Source organism: Mangifera indica, chromosome 6 (assembly GCF_011075055.1).
Source record: "Mangifera indica cultivar Alphonso chromosome 6, CATAS_Mindica_2.1, whole genome shotgun sequence".
Taxonomy (NCBI): Eukaryota; Viridiplantae; Streptophyta; class Magnoliopsida; order Sapindales; family Anacardiaceae; genus Mangifera; species Mangifera indica.
This window is the reverse complement of record NC_058142.1, coordinates 9,567,841-9,590,794: the sequence shown is the minus strand read 5'-3', so window position 1 is coordinate 9,590,794 and position 22,954 is coordinate 9,567,841. Positions and strand designations below refer to the sequence as shown.

General features: G+C 30.5%; 2 protein-coding genes across 2 annotated transcripts; both read right to left on the bottom strand.

Annotated features, from left to right (window-relative positions):
* Nucleotides 1–599: 599 nt before the first annotated feature.
* LOC123219361 (oligouridylate-binding protein 1B-like) lies at nucleotides 600–5,591 on the bottom strand. Its single transcript, XM_044641275.1, has 12 exons — nucleotides 5,355–5,591; nucleotides 4,118–4,179; nucleotides 3,732–3,834; nucleotides 3,501–3,577; nucleotides 3,341–3,402; nucleotides 3,153–3,240; nucleotides 2,869–2,944; nucleotides 2,743–2,773; nucleotides 2,138–2,257; nucleotides 1,814–1,899; nucleotides 1,402–1,578; nucleotides 600–1,273 (listed from the first exon to the last, which is right to left on the bottom strand). Exons 1-12 carry the CDS (start codon nucleotides 5,460–5,462, stop codon nucleotides 986–988), a joined length of 1,278 nt encoding a protein of 425 aa, XP_044497210.1. The 5' UTR covers nucleotides 5,463–5,591; the 3' UTR covers nucleotides 600–985.
* A 13,456-nt stretch (nucleotides 5,592–19,047) lies between these two features.
* LOC123218177 (protein TIFY 10a-like) lies at nucleotides 19,048–20,218 on the bottom strand. Its single transcript, XM_044639452.1, has 3 exons — nucleotides 19,913–20,218; nucleotides 19,375–19,816; nucleotides 19,048–19,298 (listed from the first exon to the last, which is right to left on the bottom strand). The coding sequence occupies exons 1-3, from the start codon at nucleotides 20,049–20,051 to the stop codon at nucleotides 19,166–19,168; spliced, it is 714 nt and encodes a 237-aa protein (XP_044495387.1). The 5' UTR covers nucleotides 20,052–20,218; the 3' UTR covers nucleotides 19,048–19,165.
* Nucleotides 20,219–22,954: the final 2,736 nt, after the last annotated feature.

Below are 22,954 nucleotides of genomic sequence, written 5' to 3'. Positions count from 1 at the left end.
AGGATTGCTTGCACAGCAGAGGGGAGGTGAAGGGCAGCAACTCAATGAAAACTTCCGCAAGATTAATACAGCTCTAACAAGGCAAACTAAGACTGCGGCTGCTTTGCAGATCACATTTGGACGTAAAAATGTTCATTCACAAGTACATCCTAATTTGATCGAGTTTCATTTAGGAGAGTCATCGTTAAGGCAGGGCAAAGTACTGGGAAGCCACTAAGTACCGCTCTGGTTCCTGAAATCTCCGGACAAAATGAAGACTCTGGGAACATTGAAGCTTATTGGGCAATCCCAGACTGTTACTGAACTAGGAGATCTTGATTTAAACGATCAGCACATTGCAGGATTGGATACTGATTAAACCATTCTGATAATTGTATCCTAATTGTGTGATTATCGAGGCTGAAGTTATAACAGAGGCATTAGAAAGATCCCAAATGATTTCTATTTTGTTGTATCTTTGTTCAAAACGCTATCCTGTGAAGATTAATTCTTCAAATAATTCATCATTTTGCATCTAATCATCATAAGTCTATCAGGAAAATATGCCGGAATAGCCAAGAAACCAACCACACAACTTCGATCTCAATAAAATCTATGAATTCCGAGAACTTTCGTGTTTTTGATTAAAACGTTCAAATAACGAGGGATGACAGAAGACAATTTTAACAAGGGCATAAAAAAGGGTACATTCAAACACCCCAAAAGCTACATAACCCCAACAGATCTTGATAATATTCTCACATTACACTGTCAAAATACCCAAACCGTAGGGCATACTACTCTCAATACTAAACCCAATTTTGCTCTAACAATCATAACCACTCAAGACACAGAACAGAAGCATATATATATCCATACAAATGACAAAGCCATATGGTATATGCCAGTGGCTGACAACCTCCCCACTGTCCTAAAGATTCGTAAACTCAAATAAAATCTGCAAATGCAGGAGATAAGGCTATTACCACAAAAACTCTAATAATTACTACTGATAGTACATGAGTTGCTGGGCAGCTGCAACATTCTGGAACCCACCGTCGTATATTGCCTGGCTTGCTCCAGTAGAACCCACTCCCATTGCAGCCTGCTTAAGAGGATGCTGTCCTTGAGGGTGCATAAGGGCCGCATGGACACCACCCATCTTGCTCATAGCTAGTTGTCGTTCATAGGCCAACAGGTCAGCCGCTGAAAGGCCTGGTAAAGGCACAGCTGCTGGTGGGGGAAGGGGATTTGAACTTGTTCCAGGAGGTGTAGGCTTGCTGCCCCAAGAACACTACATCACAAAGAAAGAATAAAACAGTGAATAGTCAATTCAATTATGGTAAAGAAAACATCAGCAGCTTGGGGGGTAAAAAGACTCAAAAGTCATTCTTCCATCACATAAGTAGAAGCATAACACACCTTTATCTGCTTGCCATACAGATATGACTGTGTGTTTCCCATCTGAATAGCCAGAGCTGCCTCAGCATGAGTACTGTATCTGACAAAACCAAAACCTTTATCCCGCTGGACCCGGACCTCTTCAATCACTCCAGCACCAAGGGCATGAAAATGGCGGTGGAGATCAAGCTGTGTGACCTGCAAATATCAAAAAGAGGAAAATAAAAAAAAAAAGGTTTTTGTTTGAAAAAAACCAATCATTATTAAAAACACAAATTAAATATATACAAACTAGATGTTGCATGATTAATTGTGTCAATATGTGCACACACACATGTAAGTGTATATGAGAGAAACAAAGCAAGAGAGAGACAGTTTGTCTGTTGCCCAAAATAAAGTAGAAGATTGGTTGATAAGGATTATCGTTTCTTGCCTCTGCAGCAAGATTGCCAACATAAACAGTAGTGTATTGTGGGTTACTCTCAGGAGCCTCAGTATTTGTTGTCTCCTTACTGTCCTCTGCAAGTGCAAGGTAGCAAATATTAGTTTAATTATCAAGCTTAAAGATCCTTCTATTATCCGAGAAGACAGAAAAAGGATAAAAATGAGGTGGCTTAAAATAAATGCATATCCCTCTTAGTGCTCAAAACACAAAAATGAACAGTTATAAGGTAATAAATCAAAAAGAAAGTGTTCTGGTTTAAAGGTCTAACTGTAATTGTCAAAAAAAAGGTGATAGACACTATAATTGACACACCTGAAGAGCCATTTGTTAACTCTACCACACTTTTAGCATCAGAGCTTTGCTTGTCATCATTGGAACCAGCACCCTTTGTTGCCCAGTTGCATCGTATCTGTCTACTGCCAAGCCACTTACCTTTTTGAAAAAAAAAAAAGAAGGTTCAACATTAATGTAACAAAATTAAATGTGAATATTATATATCCAATAGAGCCAGAACTGATGCAAGAAAAATATTTAGCTGAAAATTTGCAGCATATAAGATTGATAAGCCCAACAATTTTACATTTCCATATATCAGTATGATCTAGATTTTAGACCTACAGAATAAGTGTAAATCAACCACAAAACTTACAACCATTTTGAGTTATTACAAGGACAACGTCATACCTCTCCCCTGGTATATGGCCTTATTAGAAGCGAAACTCAGATTTGGGAAGGTCAAATATTCTTTCCTTATTATTAAGAGAATTTCATGCCATTAATTTCCAAATCAAAGAGCGTTTGGATGTACTTCAAATATGAAGTAAAAGTGCTAGACCAGCTTAAGTAGATGAGTGGTAGATAAAGTTTCAGCAAAGGTCAGAAAGAAGTAAATAAGAACCAATATGCATCATCCTTACCACTTAAGTCATTTATTGCGCTTTGGGCATCCTACAGAAAAAATAAAATATCAGCATCCATAATAAGAAACCATTTTATAGAAAAAAGAATGCAATTAGGAAGCAGGACAGACATGATAGTGGTACCTGCTGGTTTCTGAAGGAAACAAACCCAAATCCTCTAGAACGCCCAGTCTTCTGATCCCACATAACTCTTGCATCTCTGAAACCATCCAAAATGAATTGATAAGCTTAGCAATCACTAGTTAGGTTTGTAATAAACTACAAATGATACAAAGAAACCTGCATACATACATGAATATATATATATATATATACAGAGAGAGAGAGAGAGAGAGAGAGAGAGGCACATTTTCACAGATATACAAAATAAATAAAGAAAGAAATAAAGAGATATGGCCGAAACTTACGAACAACTGGCATAACCGGTAAAGCATGTATACAGCATGGCATCAGTAACCTCAGGGCTGAGATCTCCAACAAAAATGTTGTAATGACCTGCAGATTATTGTTGACGGTATCATAAATGTTGCAAGATAATAATTTCCAGCATGTCACTTGCTTTAAAATGGTATCACAAATACAAACTTAAACCAACCTGATGTATCTTCCCTCTGGCCACTGGCATATGCCCAATTAACTTTGATTGGCTGCCCAAAGCTGCAAATGCATAGTGAGTTCGCATAAACTGAATTACAGGGAATCAATAACAGCAAATATCAAATGGAAGTCACAGGCCAATAGTCAGTTCTACTTACAGATGCCTTCCATTAAGAGACAGTATAGCCATGGCTGCAGATCTGCGATCAAAATAGTGAAGAAATCCATATGACGACTGCATAAACAAAGTTGAGACATGTTATATTATGGTTATAACATGGATTGTTTAGGGTGTGCAAGACACGTATTTAATCTACACTTAAATAGAAGTGTCTATCAAAAGTTACAAGCAGAAAAGAATTATCAAAATAGTCAATATAATAATTTACCTTTTCCTTCCTAATAAGCTTGCAGCCTTCAACAGGACCAGTACTTGAAAAAACCTCTTGGAGAAGAGGTTCCGTCACTTGTGTATGGATGTTCCCAACATACCTACATTTTGTCAAAAATAAAAGAACTAGACATTAACAAAAAACAATAAAATAAATAAAGCTATCAGTAACTCCCTCAGTTATAAGAAAAATTCAACATCATAAAATAAGCATCACAAACAAGAAATAGAAAATAGTAAAAATTTCTATAACTCAAAGCATGAGGCGGTGAAAATGCCTGAACTGATGGGTGACAGAGGTAAATGTGAGAGTTCCACACAAGAAACATCAAACAGAAAACCACAAAAAAGATAAAAAATAAAAATGTCTAGGCAAACACTCACACACTGCGGCATGTACTTGGATCAAAACCAGGAGGCAGATTTCCACTTGGGATTGGTTCAATCTGCAAAATAAAAAATGAAAAAGAAAAAAAATAAAGAAAAAGAAAATAAAAGAAGGGAAAAAGACAAAAAGAAAATCCCATCTTAATCTTCTATTGTCATGCTAATTTAACTAAAATGAGAACAAGTTTCAGCGAGTATTCATAACTCCACCTAGCAGATATAAAGAAGAAGTGAGTATTCATAACTCACACCTAACCAGGTAGGAACATAATAGAGTTCTCAAGGTAATGTGAAGGGTACTAGGCACTTGATATGACTAATAACATCGAACAGGATGCCTCCCTTGTACCACTTCAACCTCAACACTCATCTCACCTTTGCATTTTTTTTAAGCATCCTCTAACTAGAAAAATTTCAAAAAATTTATTAACAACAATTCCACTGTATCTTTTCCAAAGCATTATGATGCTAAACATATTAGTACAGGTTCCCTTATATCTTTAAAAACTAAACCTACTTAACCAATTTGTTGACCCACAAAATTTCGCCAACACAGTTAGCAACCATACTCTGGAAAACATTGTAATAACATTTCCAATAATGTTATTTGGTAATTTAAGAACTCACTTCCATTTTCAATCTTATCTGTCAGGAGATCAAATTAAAAAGTTGTCTTCATAAATGAGAATGTCGTATGATAGCCAAGGTATCTCACATATATATATATATATATAACATACTAGAAAGTTGCAGCTTTCCATCACCCTCACCCTAGTATTTCACTAACAAAAAATTAAAAACTCACCAGCAAATATAACCCAGGATTTAATTACGAATTCTTCTACACACAAAGATACCATGACAAGCAATGTCCAAACACACCCATCCAGAGCAACATCCGTAACAAACTCTAACAACTGAAGAAGCATGCAAAAATTACAACTAAAATAAATGCCAACTAATGCTCAGATTTTAAAAAATAATTAAACATGTCACTTTCCTTTCATTCCCTCAAAATTTCACATCAACCAACCAAGGAAAATTAAATTTTTCCACCAAACGCTAGCTAGAGCAAACAAATCAAAGCCAGAACAACACCGATCATTCATTCATTTCTAGGCTCGCACTAACTCACTCAAACAAATCGGAATCAAAATCGAAATCAGCGCATCACGATTCGCACGCAATGAAAAAGAAACGAGGAGCGAGAAATTGCAGGGATGAGAAATAAGACCTGAGGAGCGGCTAAGAGGCCGGGATGGTAGAGAGATTGCTGTTGAAGAATGGCTTGTTGCATCAAAGCTTGTTGCTGCTGTTGCTGCTTCAGCCTCTGGTGCTGCATTTTTCAAGAGAATCGGACGGTGCGCCTCTGTTTGGTTCCCGAGAAAATTTCGCTAGGGTTTCTCGAGAAAATGAAAAAGAAAACAGGAAAAAAAAAATAACCGAGTGTGAGAGAAAGACCGAAAAAACGAGTGGACGCAAGGAATGTATTTATATAAGGATTTTTATTGAGGTTGATAAATTAATCTACACAGCTGTGATTTTTAATTGTATGAATGCTAATATTGGAATGACACGTAATGGTATAGTTTGTGTTAATTGTGAATGATTGGGTTGTGATTTTTAAAGGTAACAGTATCACAAATAGAGTGTGAAATAAAATTTCACATAATTTCATTTTACTATTCTATTTCCATTAAATATATAATTATTATTAAAATTTTGATTCATAAATATCAAATATAATTTCATTTCTCATAAGGACAATTCTACATTACATTGATAATTATAACATAATTTTATATATAAATAATAATATATTATTATATAATTATATAATAACAAAAGCATGCATCCATATAAGTAGAATATAAATAATATGAATTGAATAAGTCTAGATACCTTATTAAATTTAAATAGTGATTTAGAAATAATTGATTCTTAGAAAAAAAAAGAAATTATTTTTAGCTAATTACCATTTCACCCAAAGAAAAAACAATTCCTTTAAATATTTAAGAACAAACAAATATTAAAAAGAATAAGCATTAACTTCATCATCCCAATAAAACCGTGATTCAAGAAGCAAATTTTTTTAAAAATGAAAAGGACATGTACACCAAAAAGCCCAAAAAGTCTTTAGAGAAAAAAAATTGATATTATATCAGAAAAAGCAAAAAGAGAAAGAAATTAACAAGAGAAAGAGAAATAGTACCTTGAAATGGAAAAAGAAAATAAGCCCATCTGGGTGACATAATTATTATGAAAAATATTGGAAAGAAAGAAACAAAAAGGACAATGAGCCGAGCAAAACTATAGGCTGCAGAACCACAGTGGGAAACACAGTAGAGGATTCTTAGGGGAGTGAAATAGATGTTGTGTTTGGTGTCATAGAGTTAATCCTTTGGGGGGTGTTTGGTTACGAGATTTTAAGATTACTTTGATAATCTATCTTTTATTTTCTTGTTTGATTTATCAGTAATAAAATATTACAGTAATCTTCTATTACCAATGCTGACGTGACAAGTAATATAGGTGGTAATCTGATTACCACCTTTACCTTAGATATTTAAAGATTACTGAGGTAATCTTAAGTTTATTATAATTATATTATTATTTATTAATTTTTTTAGATAAAAATAAATTTATTTTTAATTAATATGATAAATAATATAAAATATATATAAAAATAATTATATTTAAGAGCATTTCAGTAAAATAATTTACTAGTAATTTTTTATTACCTTTAACCAAACACAATAATTATTTATACTTATCAAATTTTATCAAACATAGTAATCATTTATACCCAGTAATCTTCTAAGTAATCTATCTTCAAGATAATCTTTCTATTTTGATGATAAAACATTACCCAAACTAAACATCCCCTTATGGTAATATAAGTTTATTAATAGATATCATATTTATAAATTCTTATGATATTCTTATTTATAATAGCATATGTTTATGTTTAAAACAATTATCTTTAAAATTGTTTAATCGTAATAAGGAGATTATTATATGTACTTTATCGTGAAAATTTTATGTACATATTAAGTGATTATTTTTAAAATATTTATAATTCTGATATTATCAAAACCAGAGTATAAGTAATAGTGACAGTTCTCATAGAAAAATAAAGTAATTAACGTGAATTGTTTTGATGGATTATGATGGCCTGCATGAATTTGTGTTTGATGAATGGGATTTGCATGTATTAATATTTGATGTGTGTTGTATCTGCATGATATGAATGATAAATATTATAAGTTGTACTTGTGCTTGATTTACGTGGATAAAGAAATCTGGAACTTCCTGTTTCCGTGTTGCCAAAATATAGCATGTAATATGATGATTTCTAAGCTAGATGTAGCCAAGAATTCGTCAAAAAAATCTGTTTTCCAGTGATGTCGGCAGGTTCCCCATAAAACTTTTGTATGTGTTCTTAAACGTAATGCATTCGAGTTGTGAATCCAAATAAGATTTTTGGCTAAAAATTAAGCTGCAAGTCACCTAAAAAATCAGCCTATAAAGAAAATTAACATATTATGTGATGATGTACGTTGAACAACAAGCCATGTTTGGATCAAAAATCTACCTACTGGGACACTGATGAGCTTCCAAAAGGTACACTGGAGGACTACACGCATACACTTTTGAATATGATGCATTTGGGTTGCAAGTCCGAATTAGATTTTGGACCAAAAATTAGGTCATAAGTCACTTAAAAATCAGCGTATAAATTCTTTTGTGAGCACCTATTTTAATTTTTAAGTCATATTTGGATCGAAAATCCACCTACTGGTGACACTGATGAGCTTCCAAAAGGTATACTAGAGTATTATCGCATGTACACTTGAATATGATGCATTTGTGTTGCAAGTCCGAATTAGATTTTGGGCCAAAAATTAGGTCATAAGTCACCCGAAAATCAGCCTATAAATTTTTTTTGTGACCACCGAGTTTAATTTATAAAAAATTATTTTACCACTACTACAAATAAGTTTTGAAATAAAGTTATGCGTATGATAAAAGAAAACACTATGAACGTTAATCGATTTTGATGATGTATGCCTAGATTCCAACTGGAAAGAATTGTATGTCAATCTATAAATTCATATGTTCGAATACAACTAAAGATATGTTATATTTCAAAGGGAAAAAAATATATGAACATAAATTGATTATGCGCAGGCTGAATATGATTTAGAATTTAATTAAAAAAATATGATTAATGTGATTTAGATTTAAAGTCTAGAGTTGTCGAGTAATACCTTCAGGAAAGAATAAGATTGAAGTAAGAAAGACACCCAAGGGATTAGATAGCCAAGGGAAGAGAGTAAATATAATCAAAAAGAAAGAAAATCCAAAGTAGAGAATAAATTGGACTCGAGATAAGTTTAAGAGTGGTCCAAGAGAAGAGAGTAGATATGATCAAAAATAGAAAAAATCTCAAGTAGAAAACAAATTAGACTAGAGATAAGTTCAAGTGTATTTGAAGAGATTGAGTCATTGGGATTTGAGATTTTTTGATATCGATGAAACATAGAGATGGAGATTATTAGGTTAATAATGGAGTACACGTGACCTATGCATACTTGTAAATAGGGTAATGCCCATCAATTTGTCTCTTTAAATTGAGAGATACATCATTGCCAAGATTATGGGTTTATCGATTGGCTAGGACTTTCTAGAATGTAGATAGTCCATTGATTAGGGGGAGGTCCAAGACTTACCAAGATATAGATACCATTGATTGGGGATCCATCAATTGATTTAGTCAAGATAATGAATTTGTTGAATGGTGACAAGTGATTGGACAACCTAAATTAGAGAGAGATTGCTACCAAAACGGGTACGTTAATATACATACACATGCAACCTAAGGCAGAATACACAGTCGTGTGTCCGATACCGCACAGGCATGTACCAAACCCCAAATTAACATGCATGTGCACTTCTTCTACACGGGAACTATTCATCCCTAAGGATACATGATTGTATATTCCTTATACATGGGCGTGTAACATCAATTTCCAAAATTTTATTTTCACCTTTTCACCAATTTCCGACCTCAAAAACCTAGATAATTGTACTTCTAATGATACACAAACCAATTATGCATTAAAACTAACATATACCAACATATATTCATAACCCATGAATATAACATCATATTTATCAATTATTTAACCCTGAGAACTCAATTAATGTGCTTTGTGCTCTTAATCTTTAAATCATCATACCTAATTCACAATTTACTAATCAAAGTTCCATAACCACATATTTTGAACCAGAAATCAAACTGATGTTTATTAACATATCATCACAATAGCCTAATCTACCAACAAAAATCCTTATTTTCAAATCATTCACAAGAATACAATCCCATTCATACATGCAATTATAGACACACACACACACACATCACTCTTAAACCACATAAAACATTATGATTACCACAAATCAAAGATTGATCCAAGTTAAGAGTCATTCTACTTACCTCTCCTCTATAGTCCAAAAGTAGCACGGCAAGATTGACCTCCAATACTTTCCCTTACATCCAAAGCTCTCAAAGCCACAAAATCTCTCTCAACTTTCTCTGATTTTCTATGGGTAATAAGAACTAACTTAGTCAAATGCGTTTGAAACCTTTTTTATTTTTAACTAAAAATCGTGGTACACAGTCGTGTACCCTTTATACATAAACATGTATATCATTATCCATTAATGATAATTTTTGAAATCACTGCAAAATTAATCCTTATCCAAAATTCAAACGCATTGACCATACATAGGTTTGTACTCCAATATACATAAGCATGTATATCTTTCAAACTTAACCAATTTTCGCATATCATATAAGAAAGACTATTTTGCCCTTGCCATCATACACACAAGCATATGGCCTGCCCACATGGCTATGCACCCCAGAATTAAAAAAAAACATATTAAAATGGCAAAAAGACATAAATGCCCTTAGACATACTTGTAGGTGTTATACATAAACTCTTATCTTGACATTGCCAACTAAAGGTAAGGAATTTGATATTTATGCATATGCCTCACACCATGATTTAAGAGTTGTATTAATGTAGATAAGCAAGGCAATAACATATGCCTCTAGACAATTAAAAAATGATAAGATCCAATACCCTAATCGTGACTTCAAGTTAGCAACTGTAGTGTTTGTGTTAAAGATTTGACGACACTATCAATATGGAATTAAGTGCAATATCTACAACAACCATAAGTGACTAAAATACTTCTTCCACCCATAGTGAGTTAAATATGAGACAAAGGAAATGGTTGGAATTAGTCAAATATTATGACTATGAGATTTTATTGTATGATATATTGAGCAGACATTAACTTCATTCATTCGTAACTAAAACTTTGAAGCAGAATCCTTTTTTTTATTTTTTGGAGTAGCATGGAATGTGTAAATACTGCACCAAAGCTATTCTTCTCAACATTTATAAAAATGTCAAAGCATGTATTGTAGAATAGCTTTTTCTACATGTCAATAAGCTTCCCACAAATCTTCTTCATCTTGTCATTATGCCCACGAATCATCAGTTTGACTCTAAAGTAATATGACAAATGGACACTCTTAACCCTTGGCAAAAGAAACATCACTCAAGAGTCATTTTTCCTTTTCCATTCAAATATTGTTTTCTATAAAATTTGGGATTTTTTGTTATTTAAAATGAAATTCATCAAATTCTAACTCAAATTATTAAAAATATAAATATACATATAATATAACATAATACCCTCTCATTTCATGCACACATGCCTAAACGGGGACTTAATCATCTCAATAAAGCATAATGGTAAAGGCCTTATTTGATGTTTACAAAGTGAAGTCACAACTATGAATTGGAGGTGTTTGTGAAGTAAATTGCTTTTTTTAAGAAGGTGAATACAAAAATAATCTCTAAAAATTTTGTTAAACTTTTGTTAATATTAGAATAGGGTCAATCAAAGTTGCCTAATATATGCAAGGGATTTTGACTAAAACTGATCTGTGAGCAAACTGAAACTCCTTTGAAAGCAAAGGAATTTTTATCCAAAATCATTTATTGTCAAAAAATTTTTAAATGAAAACGAGTGTAAATTCTATTATAAAATGTTTATTACTTTTATTTTAGAGATTTTTTGTGTTCGTTGAAATTTTTATCGTTATTTTAGTTTTATATTTTGGGCATGAGTTTGTTAAAATTTGTTGGTGATTGTTGTTTTTTTAAGTGTAAATTGACACATTGTTGACAAAAAAGTGGATTGAAAAGTTAGAAAGTGTATTCCTACCTACTAGCCAAATAATATCTAAAAACTAGAGATGGCAACGGGGAAGGGCGGGGAGGGGATATCTATCCTCGTCCCCGTCCCCGGCCCGAGGATAACAAAGAATCTCCGTCCCCTCTCCACGAAGGAAAATCCCCTTCCCATCCCCTCCCCATCCCTGCGAGGAAAAATCTCCTCCCCATCCCCTCCCCGTCTCCACGGGGAAAAATCTCCTCTCCATACCTGTAAATATAAATTTTAATTCCTTCCTATATTTCAATAAATAAAATAAATTATATTTTTTCAAAATATCACTTGCTACAAGAGCTACAAAATATTCATTATTATTTTAGTTCAAATACAAAGTTTTCACAAAATTTAACAATATGCAATAATCTATCTCTTCATTAGTAACTCTTCATGTTGATATCATCATTAATTCTTTATGTTGATATCATCATTAATTCTTCATGTTGATATAAAGCAACATTTTAAAAACTAACCTGCAATAATCAATTTTAAAACAAAATTAATTTAAAAGCAACTTACATAGGAAATACTAACGAATTTGTAATTAAAAATTTTAAAATATACTAGAAATTATTATATTAATATATTAGATTTAGGGGAGGGGGTGGGGTGGGGTGGGGTGGGGTGGAGCGGGGCAGGGAGGGGCGGGGACATATGTATCCCCATCCCTGATTACGAGGATTTTTTTCATCCTCATCCCTGCCCTTTTCTCTATTTTTATCCGGGGATCCCCTCTCCGTTAGGGTCGGGGAGGGTCAGAGCCCCTAAAATCGGGTCCAAATTGTCATCCCTACTAAAAACGTGATGTAGATAAAAGAAGATAAAATATAATTCTTTTTAGGCATTTTAAGGGGCAAATGAAATTTTACTATGTAAAATTATGCTTGGGATTAATTAACATTTCTCGCTAGATATATTTAGATCGTGCCAATGTGATAAGCATAATTTCTTTAATTAAAAATATGATTTTTTTTCACATTTATCGATTTAATTTTTATAACTTCTATATCAATTATTTTAGAAAAAAAAAAAGACAAATGTTAATAAGTACAAGATTGGCCAAATTTTAAAGTATTGTAATTTACATATATATATATATATATATATATATATATATATATATATATATATATATATATATATATATATATATATATATATATATATATATATATATATATATATATATATATATATTGATAATATATTATAGTACTTCAAAGAATTGTGTTTTATGATGAAAATACATCGTATTAAAAGTATGGGGATCAAAATGTAGTAACCAAGAAAATCTCGGTTTTGTTTGATGGGATTGCTTTCTTGACTACCAAAAGATTGAGAAAGAAACCCTGAAAAACATTTATTAATTCATAATATTAATTTCGGCTATTTAATCTAAGTAATGAAAGCTATTGATAAAAGACCTAACATTATTCTTAAACCCATTACGATAATTAACCAAATAATTTATTTTTGCAAGGTTAAATGACTATTTCTCACTTGAATTTTAGGAAAGAATAATTTTTTATTATTAAAGTTTAAAAAATTTATTTTTTTGGATAATAATATATGTATATATATATTTAAATTCAAAATCTTTTATCACATTATGATAAGTCATTTATATATCTAAATTATATACAAAAAATATATACGTATAGTTTATTATGTTTTTACTTTTGGTTAGATATTAGTTTTAATAGTTAAAAGGCATTTTTGTTAGTTTGTATAATATATGACAAGATTAATATCAATTATATTCTTAATGGTACAAATAAATTACTTTTTCATATTATCTACTTTTTATTTTTCATTGCGACAAACAATTTGTGGTTGAAAAGGGGTATTCAAACCATAGTTAGCAAAAACGTGAATTATTGGTATTTTAAACACGTTATTCCAAATTTTTAAATAAAAAATGTATTAAACACGTATTTTATACGTTTGTCATATTTTTCGTCATCTAAATCTCTAACCTCTCCTAATAAGTTTTTATAATAATTGAATCTTGTTTATATATTATGTTATATTAAATTTATTAGTTAATTAGATACTTTATACTTAAATTGTTAACCAAAATTTAATAGTTAACAATGCCCAAATAACATGTTTTCACAATTCTAAGGTCAAAGGACTTAATCTCATCCAAAAGTTCATTACATTCTTAAATCAGTACCGTTAATTATTTAAAACTTAAATATTCACTCATGAATAGTTGAAATTAATAGAACTACTTAAGTTTTATGAGTAAAATCGTTATTTATCTAGTATTATATTAAAAATAGTAAAACATTATTCATTAAAAGTAACAATTTTCTTTAAAATTAAACTTTGAAACATTATATTTTTTTTTTTTAGTTTCTTTTTTCTCCTCCCTTTTTCTAATGTTGACTTCTCACTCCCTCCCCTTTTCAAAAGCTGAAAACCAGACGAGAATAGATTCATCATTAGACAAAGACAATCGTCTTAAAAAGATTTGATCAATTCAATTTCAGCCAAATAGGAGAGATTTGACCAATTTCAAATAATTAGGTAAGAGCCACCTTGACCGAATCCGACTAAATTCCCCCTGTTCAATCGAAATTTGAGTCCTCTTTTTCATTACAACTTGCAATTCATGGTCGACAAGGGGTATTCAGATTGGTTTAAACACTTATTTGGCCATAAATTGTAGGTCTAATTTCATCTTCCATGACGCCTAAATCACCAGTTTTTCACAAATTCTAGGTCAAATTCACTCCAAAGCAATCTTAAAATCACAGCCATAACACTCTAAATAATTCTTTCAAAAAGGAATAACGTACCTTGTCAAATTGGGATTTTGAAGTCGATACTTGGAATAGGATTTGGAAGAGTTTCAAAGTCCATTTTGATGGGATTGAAATCTGTGGGTGTCCAGGTGTATTCAATACAACTCATGGACGTTCCAAATCACCCTATTTTCCTAAAAATCAACTAAAATGAGATACTAATCAGCATATGTGAAAAAGGCTTACCTCTCAAACTTACTTCAAGACCAAAGAATTTTCCTAAGGTATGTATGAAGCTTCTTGAATGAAAACGAGAATGTTCTTACACTTCTATCACTCTTGTAAAACTTGAAAGTATAAGAAAAAAATTTTTCATATAGAGGAATATTATACGTATCTATTTTAAATATATAAATAGATAATATCTATATTTATATATGTTATCATATGATTAGATATTATTTTATTTTTAATTCAAAATTATTTAATCATATGATGACACATATCAAATATATATTTGTATATTAAAAGTAATGATGTATAATTTTATTGTTTTACGTAATTGTGAAATGAGACACTAATATTGAAAGTAGATTTTGAAAAATCTCAATTTAGTCCATAACTTATTACTCTAAGGAGTTGTTTGGACTAATCGTCTGATGATTTAGCCCAACATAACATTGAACTTAACAAGGCAGTCATCAAAGTTCTTCTCCATTAATATATTAAACTGTTTGATATATTCAATATATGTTTTCAATCATTTTCTAATATTACAAGTAGTGAATATCGACAAGAGGTAGCGACTAGCAACTAAAAGTATAACTTGATTATATTTCTTGAACTATTTTAAATAGTTTTAATTTAATTTGTGTATATATATATATATATATATATATATATATATATATATATATATATATATATATATGAGACCCTAAATTTGTTAATGTTGTTCGACTTTACTGTAGAGACAATGATACACTCTTGAATTAAACACTTTATTTATTAGAAATTTTAATAATTTAATCCAATGGTTTTAAAACTAGACCAGTGATCGAATCGATTGTCATTCTGGTTCATAGTTTGATCGGTTCAATTTATTATCAAATTATAATGAATATATTTTGTTTAAAATTTTATAAAAAGATAAAATCAATCAGAGTACTCATACTTATAGAGATTGAAATATATCATTTTTTTCTTCTTTTTAATTTTATTTTTGAACTTATTTTTTGTTATAAACCTTTAAAAATCCATCCAATCTAATAAAAAATAATCAAATTACTCAAAAATAATTAAATTTTTAAAAAATACAAAAAATTTTGGTCAAACCTAATATTGTCAATTTTGATTAGTTTATCTTGTTTGATCAGGTTCGATCGAGTCAATGAATAAACCGCTTTTTTATTTTAACCAAATCAGGCTTGAAGCCGATTCCCAATTCTTAGTTCAATTGATTGAACCAATCGATCCAATCTAATTTTTAAAACATTGATTTAATCTGATTAAATTATCTCATTAAAGTGATTTTTGACTTTTAACTTGTAAAGATAGACTGCATTTTGTTTTTTGACTGACTTTATAAGCAAAAAGAGTTTAACAAACAGATAAAAAATGGATTTCTCAAACTTGTAGGTGGAGAATTGTAATGTCATCAAAGTTTGGGTGTTTTGTTTTGGTTTGAGTACATGATCAACCATACTCAAATTTATAGTGGGCATTAGTAGAAGTCCATATTATTAATTCAACCGGCCCATTATTGAAGATATGTAGCTCAAATTGCTTCTATTTACCCACATGTAAAGGTAATACTTGAAATGATCCAATAACATAGGGGAGCAATAATTTTTTATTCATGGTAAATTTTGATGCAAATCAAAATTTTTGTTTAGTTTCACAGCAAAATTACGAGATCTCTCTTCAAATTTTATTCCGTGAATCACGTAAAAACTAATAGAGTTAGCTATTGAAGTTTGAGCACAACCTAAAATAAATGAGTTTTGCGTTAGAAAAAAGCCTACGTCCCATTAAAAAAGAATTTTTATGCTTTCCTATTCTCATTATAAAAAGCCAAAGGACTTATTCATTACTTTTTTTTTTTCAAGTTCTTACTCATTATTTTTCAAAAACTTAAATATCTATTCATATGTTATTAAATCTATTAATTTTAAGAATAAAATTGTTATTTTACTAGTAATGTTAAAATAAACTAAAATTTTATCTCTTTTTTTCTTCAAATCTTAAAAACTAACAGTTTTCTTAGTAGACTAAGTTCTAAAAAGTAATATTTTCCCCTTAGGGGATGTTTGATTTGGGTAATATTTTATTACCAAAATAGAAAGATTACCTTGAAGATAGATTACTTAGAAGATTACTGGGTATAAATGATTACTATGTTTGATAAAATTTGATAGGTATAAATTATTATTGTGTTTGGTTAAAAGTAATAAAAGATTACTAGTAAATTATTTTACTTAAATGCCCTTGAATATAATTATTTTTAAATATTTTTTATATTATTTATCATATTAATTAAAAATAAATTTATTTTTTATCTCAAAAAATTAATAAATAATAATATAATTATAATAAACTCAAGATTACCTCAGTAATCTTTAAATACCTAAGGTAAATGTGGTAATCAGATTACCACCTATATTACTTGTCACATCAGCATTGGTAATAGAAGATTACTGTAATCTTTTATTACTGACAAACCAAACAAGGGAATAAAAGATAGATTACCAAGGTAATTTTAAAAACCTCCAACCAAACACCCCCTTAAGGTTAAAACTGTTATTTTACTAGTAATATTAAAATAAACTAAAATTTTATCTTTTTTTTTTCCTATTAAATCCTAAAAACTAACAGTTTTCTCAGTAGGCCAAGTTTTAAAAAGTAACATTTTCCTTTTAAGGTTTATTTTTTATTCTCCAACAACTTCTCCCTTCCAATGTTTTCTCTTTCTTCGACAGTCCCTCTCCCGCTATCTCTCCTTTTGGTCGATTGTCCAAGCCTGAAAGACTAAAAGCTTCATCTAGGAAGACAAAGCTCTTCGTCTTTTCAACTTAGATGACTAGTCAAAAGGAGAGATGAGGAGAGATAGACCACCAAAGAAAGAGAAAGTGTTAAAAGGGAGAGGTCATTGGAGAATGAAAAATAAACTTTAGGGGAAAAATATTATTTTTTAAAATTTGACCTAGAAAAAAAAATTGATAGCTTTTAAAGTTTATGAGAGAAAATTATATAAAATTTTAAAACTAATATATTTACTCTAATAGTTTATAAGTAAATATTTGAATTTTTAAAAGATAATGGATACAAACTTAGAAAAATAGTAAACGCTAAGTAGGAATAAGTCCTTTGGCCTATTATAAACGTATAATCTTAAGACCGAGACCCCGTGACGTGCCCTTGAACAAAAGCATAGCTGAAAAATGATAATTGACAAGTCAAACAAATTAGGTATATTGAGTTCCTTAACGTGTGAAACCTCTTGTTCTTAATTTATGAATTGAGTTCAACTCTTTCGGCAAGTAATTGCCAGTTATACAAGCAAATTCCACCTACAAAAAGGTCTATTATTCAATTATTATTCATCTCGGTGGCTATAGTCAGAGATCTCCTTCACGCAACATGCCTATATTTATATCCCACATGCAAATATACAAAATTTAATATATACAAATATGGACTTACACGAAACTTCATATCAGAAGATAACTGGAATCTTGATCTTCAATTAATTCCTCAATATTATTCTAGCGAATTTTCAAGCTTAATTGTCGCTGAAATGGCAAGAATTCATTTTCTTCTGTTGATTTTAGTAACTAGTTTTGATCTTCCATTTAATTATTCTTTTTCTTTTAGTCAAAAAGGGCAAAATGACTCTTTCCCACCCAAGTTTTAGGGCAAACTCACTTTTCCATCCAAAAATCCAAATAAATACCTTTATGTTAAATTTTACTGTTATGGTAAAATTGTTATTTAATAAAAATATTTAAAAAACTATAAGTAGATCACATTTTGCACCACCAGGTTTAAAAACTAATTTTTACCCCCTCAAAATTAAAAACTAATAATTTTACCGCTATTTTTTCTCACCTATGGTTTAAAAAATCAATTTTTTTTTTTAAGGTTTTTACAGCAACCGTCAGAGATGATAATATTATCCTTCTGGCTTGTCTCTCAAACACTTTCCATTTTCAGTTATCATTGGCCGTCACAGGCCAATACACGAAGAGACCCAAATTTTGATCTCTTCGTCACTCCGTCGTACAACAAAAAAATCTTGATCTTTTTATAACTTCGTCATGTGACTAAGAGATTTAGATCCCACCTAACCTTGGGTAGAAAATAGTCGGTTGGGCTAGTCAAAGCTTTGACTACTGCTGAGCCTTGAACTTCAATTATAATCACTTAATAGTACCACTTACAAGTGTCACCTCTGCAGTTTTGCTCGAAAATGCAGTCTACTTTTGGTTGAAGGTCGAGTGTTGCAAATTCTAATGTAAAAACAATAAGTTATTAACCCAAAACCACCAACCGTTTATTCAAATGTCTTACTAGTTCCAACAATTGTAAGGGAACGCGTCATACAACAATTGTAAGGGAATCATATCGAGCGAGTCCCAAAAATTCCAAAGGAATGCAACATACCACTGAACCATAATTCAGATTGACCATTCGAAGAAATCAGACCGTTACTTTGACCATGTTAATGCCAATGGTCTTAAATCACTGCTTTATTTGGAATAGAATAGAATGAAAATCCTTTAATATTCATAAGAGTTTTGCAAATATATGTTCGGTTCTAACTTGGATGCTAAAGAAATTTACTTAACGCTCATAGCCGTCATATAGATGAATAAATATTGATCATAAATAATTTAATTACAAAACATAATTAATTAACACTATAATACCAACCACAACAGGCTTGAGATGTATAGTTACGACTAATTTTACTAATATTATTCTATAATTTGAGGTCAAGCTGTTTGGACGATGGAGTTTCCAGTTCTAGCTCCCATGCCTTCTTGCTGCTTTCTTCCAGTTTAGCCGGAGCCACGGAGCCGCCATTTATTTGATACGGTGCTCTCGCCACAGCCCTGGATTCGACTAATCAATATTGGATTTTACGATGAACATTATTGAAAGAAAATAGATGAACATCAATCAATTTACCTGTCCTTTCTTTTCTCGAAGAATCTGTGGAGTGAAGCCCTTCTCTTTATAGGGAAATCGGAAGTGATGGGCGCTTGAGGAGATTTAAGGTGCTGAATCAGGCGGTCCTCGGCGGCGAAATTGTTGGTTTCAGGAGCACTTGAAGTGATGTTCAAATCAGGAGTAAAAGCCCTAATGGAAATAGTGTTAGTGGATCTTCCGGATTCGGTGGCTAAGGTCATGATTTCCTTGACCTTCTCGGCTGGAAAATCGTTAAACACATGCACTTTTCCAGCGTAAAATATGGTCATTTGAAGGCCAGCTCCATTCTCCATGGTTGCTTCGGTCTTATTGTTGAAGAAATCGGGAGTCTTTACGCATGAAGAAGATGAATCTCCAACGTTTCCCAGGTTCGGCAACAAGTTCATGGTTGTTGCCGGCTGCTTCCATGGGTTTTCAACCCCTGAAAACATTTTAAAAAAAAAACTAATCAAGCACACCGCTCAAATCAAAACCCCCGGAAAGTTAATCTAATCATAACTCAAAGTACCCTTGTTACCTTCAGGTTTTAAAGCGACCCCGCGGCTGAACTCCCCAAAGCTCCCGTTCTTCAAGTACTTGCTCAAAAGATTGCAAGTCTGAGCAAAATTGGACGACTTCTGGCCAGAACTTGCCATGCTTATCGTTTTGTTCAGCATAAATATCTCTCTCTCTCTCTCTCTCTCTCTCTCTCTCTCTCAAATTGAAAACTTACAGTACATGCACTAATATGGGTGGTAAGCACAGGAGAGGTAGAAGAAGAAGAAGAAGAGGGGGGGCTTTCGGTGCAAGTTCTTAATTTGAATGTGATTAGCCCATTACATGAGATGTCTAGTTACCCGGTTGCTTTTCATCTATAAATAAATGGAATTGAATACAATAATTTCAGACACGTTTTTCTTGCATCAAAGTAAAAGGTAGTAAGAGAAAGACAAATAATTACTTAAGATATTGCAATAACAATGTGTCTCGTAATGAATGAACAGAAATATGAAAGTGGCACGAGGTTTCTTTGAATTTGCTAAATTCTGCGTGTTTAGGTATTAAGTGAATTGACAGAATACCCCTCTATCATGTCGATAGACCAAGTCTTTTATTTAGCAAAGTTTGACTGGTCATGCGGCAATCAGCTGTTTGAGAACAGCATTTAACAAGTGGGTACTTGAAATGCTTCTCAGATTACCTTGAATCCTTCTAAAAGCAACTAATAATACATTATAGAACTAAAAAATTCTAACACCTAATAGTGGGCTTTTAATTAATTTGAGGATTTGTGATGTGCTGTGATGCTAGACGCCACCCAACAATCATTTTTGCTTTGAACATTAAATTTTTTAGTAACTCTAAACTAGAGTCCATTATAGACTATTAAACATATGATTAAAATTGACCTTTAAATTCTAAATTAATTTTAAGAACGTTTTTCAAGAGATGCGTATTCATGTAATACTCTTAAAAAAGATGGAAATTTTCGAGGCAAAAGTTGTGTGATGGAGAAAGGGTTTTGCATAAATGAAATTAGAAAAAAAAAAAAAAAAAGAATTGAAATCATGATTAGAGTATTGAATTGAGTATAACCTTAGACTATAAATAAATAGAATTCCAAGTACATGATATCATTATTCAAAGGGCATGCACCTTATTCATAAAAATTGAGATCCCAATTTAAAACATTTTAAATATATATCATAAATTGAAAACGTGTGAGAAACGTTACGGGTTTAATGAAAGAATTCTTTATAATAATAATAATTTAAATTATATGTATTTATTTTAAATATATAAATTAATATATATTATTAAATAATTAATAATTTTAAAGAAATGATCAGTCAAAGTAATTCCGTTAAAAGATTAGGAAAGGTAAATTCTAGACTAACAAACCTCGCACATGGGGAATCGTGAGTACAAAAGCGTGTTTCGCTTGACTTTGTAATCACGAAGAAAAAAAGCACGTGTTAAACAACAGTTAAAGTCATTTAGCAATCACTTGAGATGAACACGTTGCGGGATCATGACGGTCCGATTGGGTAAAGTCGTTGGCAGATAGACATGTTAGTCGGTGCATGTAATTCACGTGATCTACTTTGTTGGTTCCCGAGAGTGTACCGGATATCTCGGGATATCATGGAACATGTTTGGCAGGTGTGGAGGATGTTGAGAGAGAGATGATTAGTGCTTCATGACTCATTTAGGGTGACGGGTGTTGATACTGTAATCAATTAAAATTGTTGTGATTTTATACTATTAGAATAATAAAAGAAGTTGAAGGGCAGGAATGTAAAAGATAAATCACAGTCTGATTTCACGAAATTTCTGAGGTGTCGATGGTCTTGTTTAATATAATTTGAAAAATTTTTTAAATTATATTGAAAAAATAATTTAAAATTTTTTAAATTAAATTAAATTATTTTAAAATTTAAATTAAGTTAAACTAAATTAAAAAAATAAAATTTCATCTGATTTAAATTACGGTTTAAATTTATTAAAATAACTTATTTTTAAATATATATTATTTAATAAAATTAATCAAATTATAATATTTTAAATATAAATATGTAAAATAAATATAATATATATATATAATAAACATAAAAAAAAGCATAAAAATAGGAAAAAAAGCTATACACCTAATTGAAAATTTTTTGTAAAATATAGTAATACATATGTATTTTAAAAAACATACAATTGACATGATTTGAAAATTATCCAATCTATAATCTAAAAATTAAAAATATGTCTATTTATAAATAGAAACAGTACATGGAACCTTTGTTTTTTTTTTTTTTAAATAATAAATGTGCCTTTGATTTATGAAAATCCCCAAAAAAAAAAATACTTATTAAATATCAATAAAATGTTAGTTACATATCTTTTATATACACAAATAATTTATTATCATGTGATTAAATAATTATAAATTACAGATAAAATAACATTCAATCGTATAATTATACGATATCTATATATTCAAATTATATATAAAAAATATATACATATAATATTACTTATAATTTTCATATCACCCTCGTATTAGTTTGGAAAGAGGACTTATTTAATGAAAATTTATGCATAAAATAAAAGTGGAATAAGGGAATCAACGACATAATTCAAATATAATTCTTAATGATATCTAGAGTTTAATTTATTTTTAAGGATAAAGGACACATTTTTATTGAAATCGATTGTATTATATGTATAATAATAATATCTATATTATATGAATAGTATTATATATACAAATAATATATATAAATTTATACATATATCATAAAATTAGACGTTGGTTTATCTTTAATTTAAAATCACTCAATTATATTATAATATTTTATTATTTATATATAAATTTATGTTTATTATTTATATATATAGTTTTATTTTTTTAAATTAGGTCTAGGATGTAAATTAATCCACCGCTTATTTTGACTTAGAATTTTTTTTCGAAGCAATTTCCAAAACGTGGGTGTCTTTATTTCTATGATATAGTTGGCAGAAAGCCACAATGAATATAAATTTCTAATAATAATAAAATCATGATAAATAAATAAAAGTTTATATTATT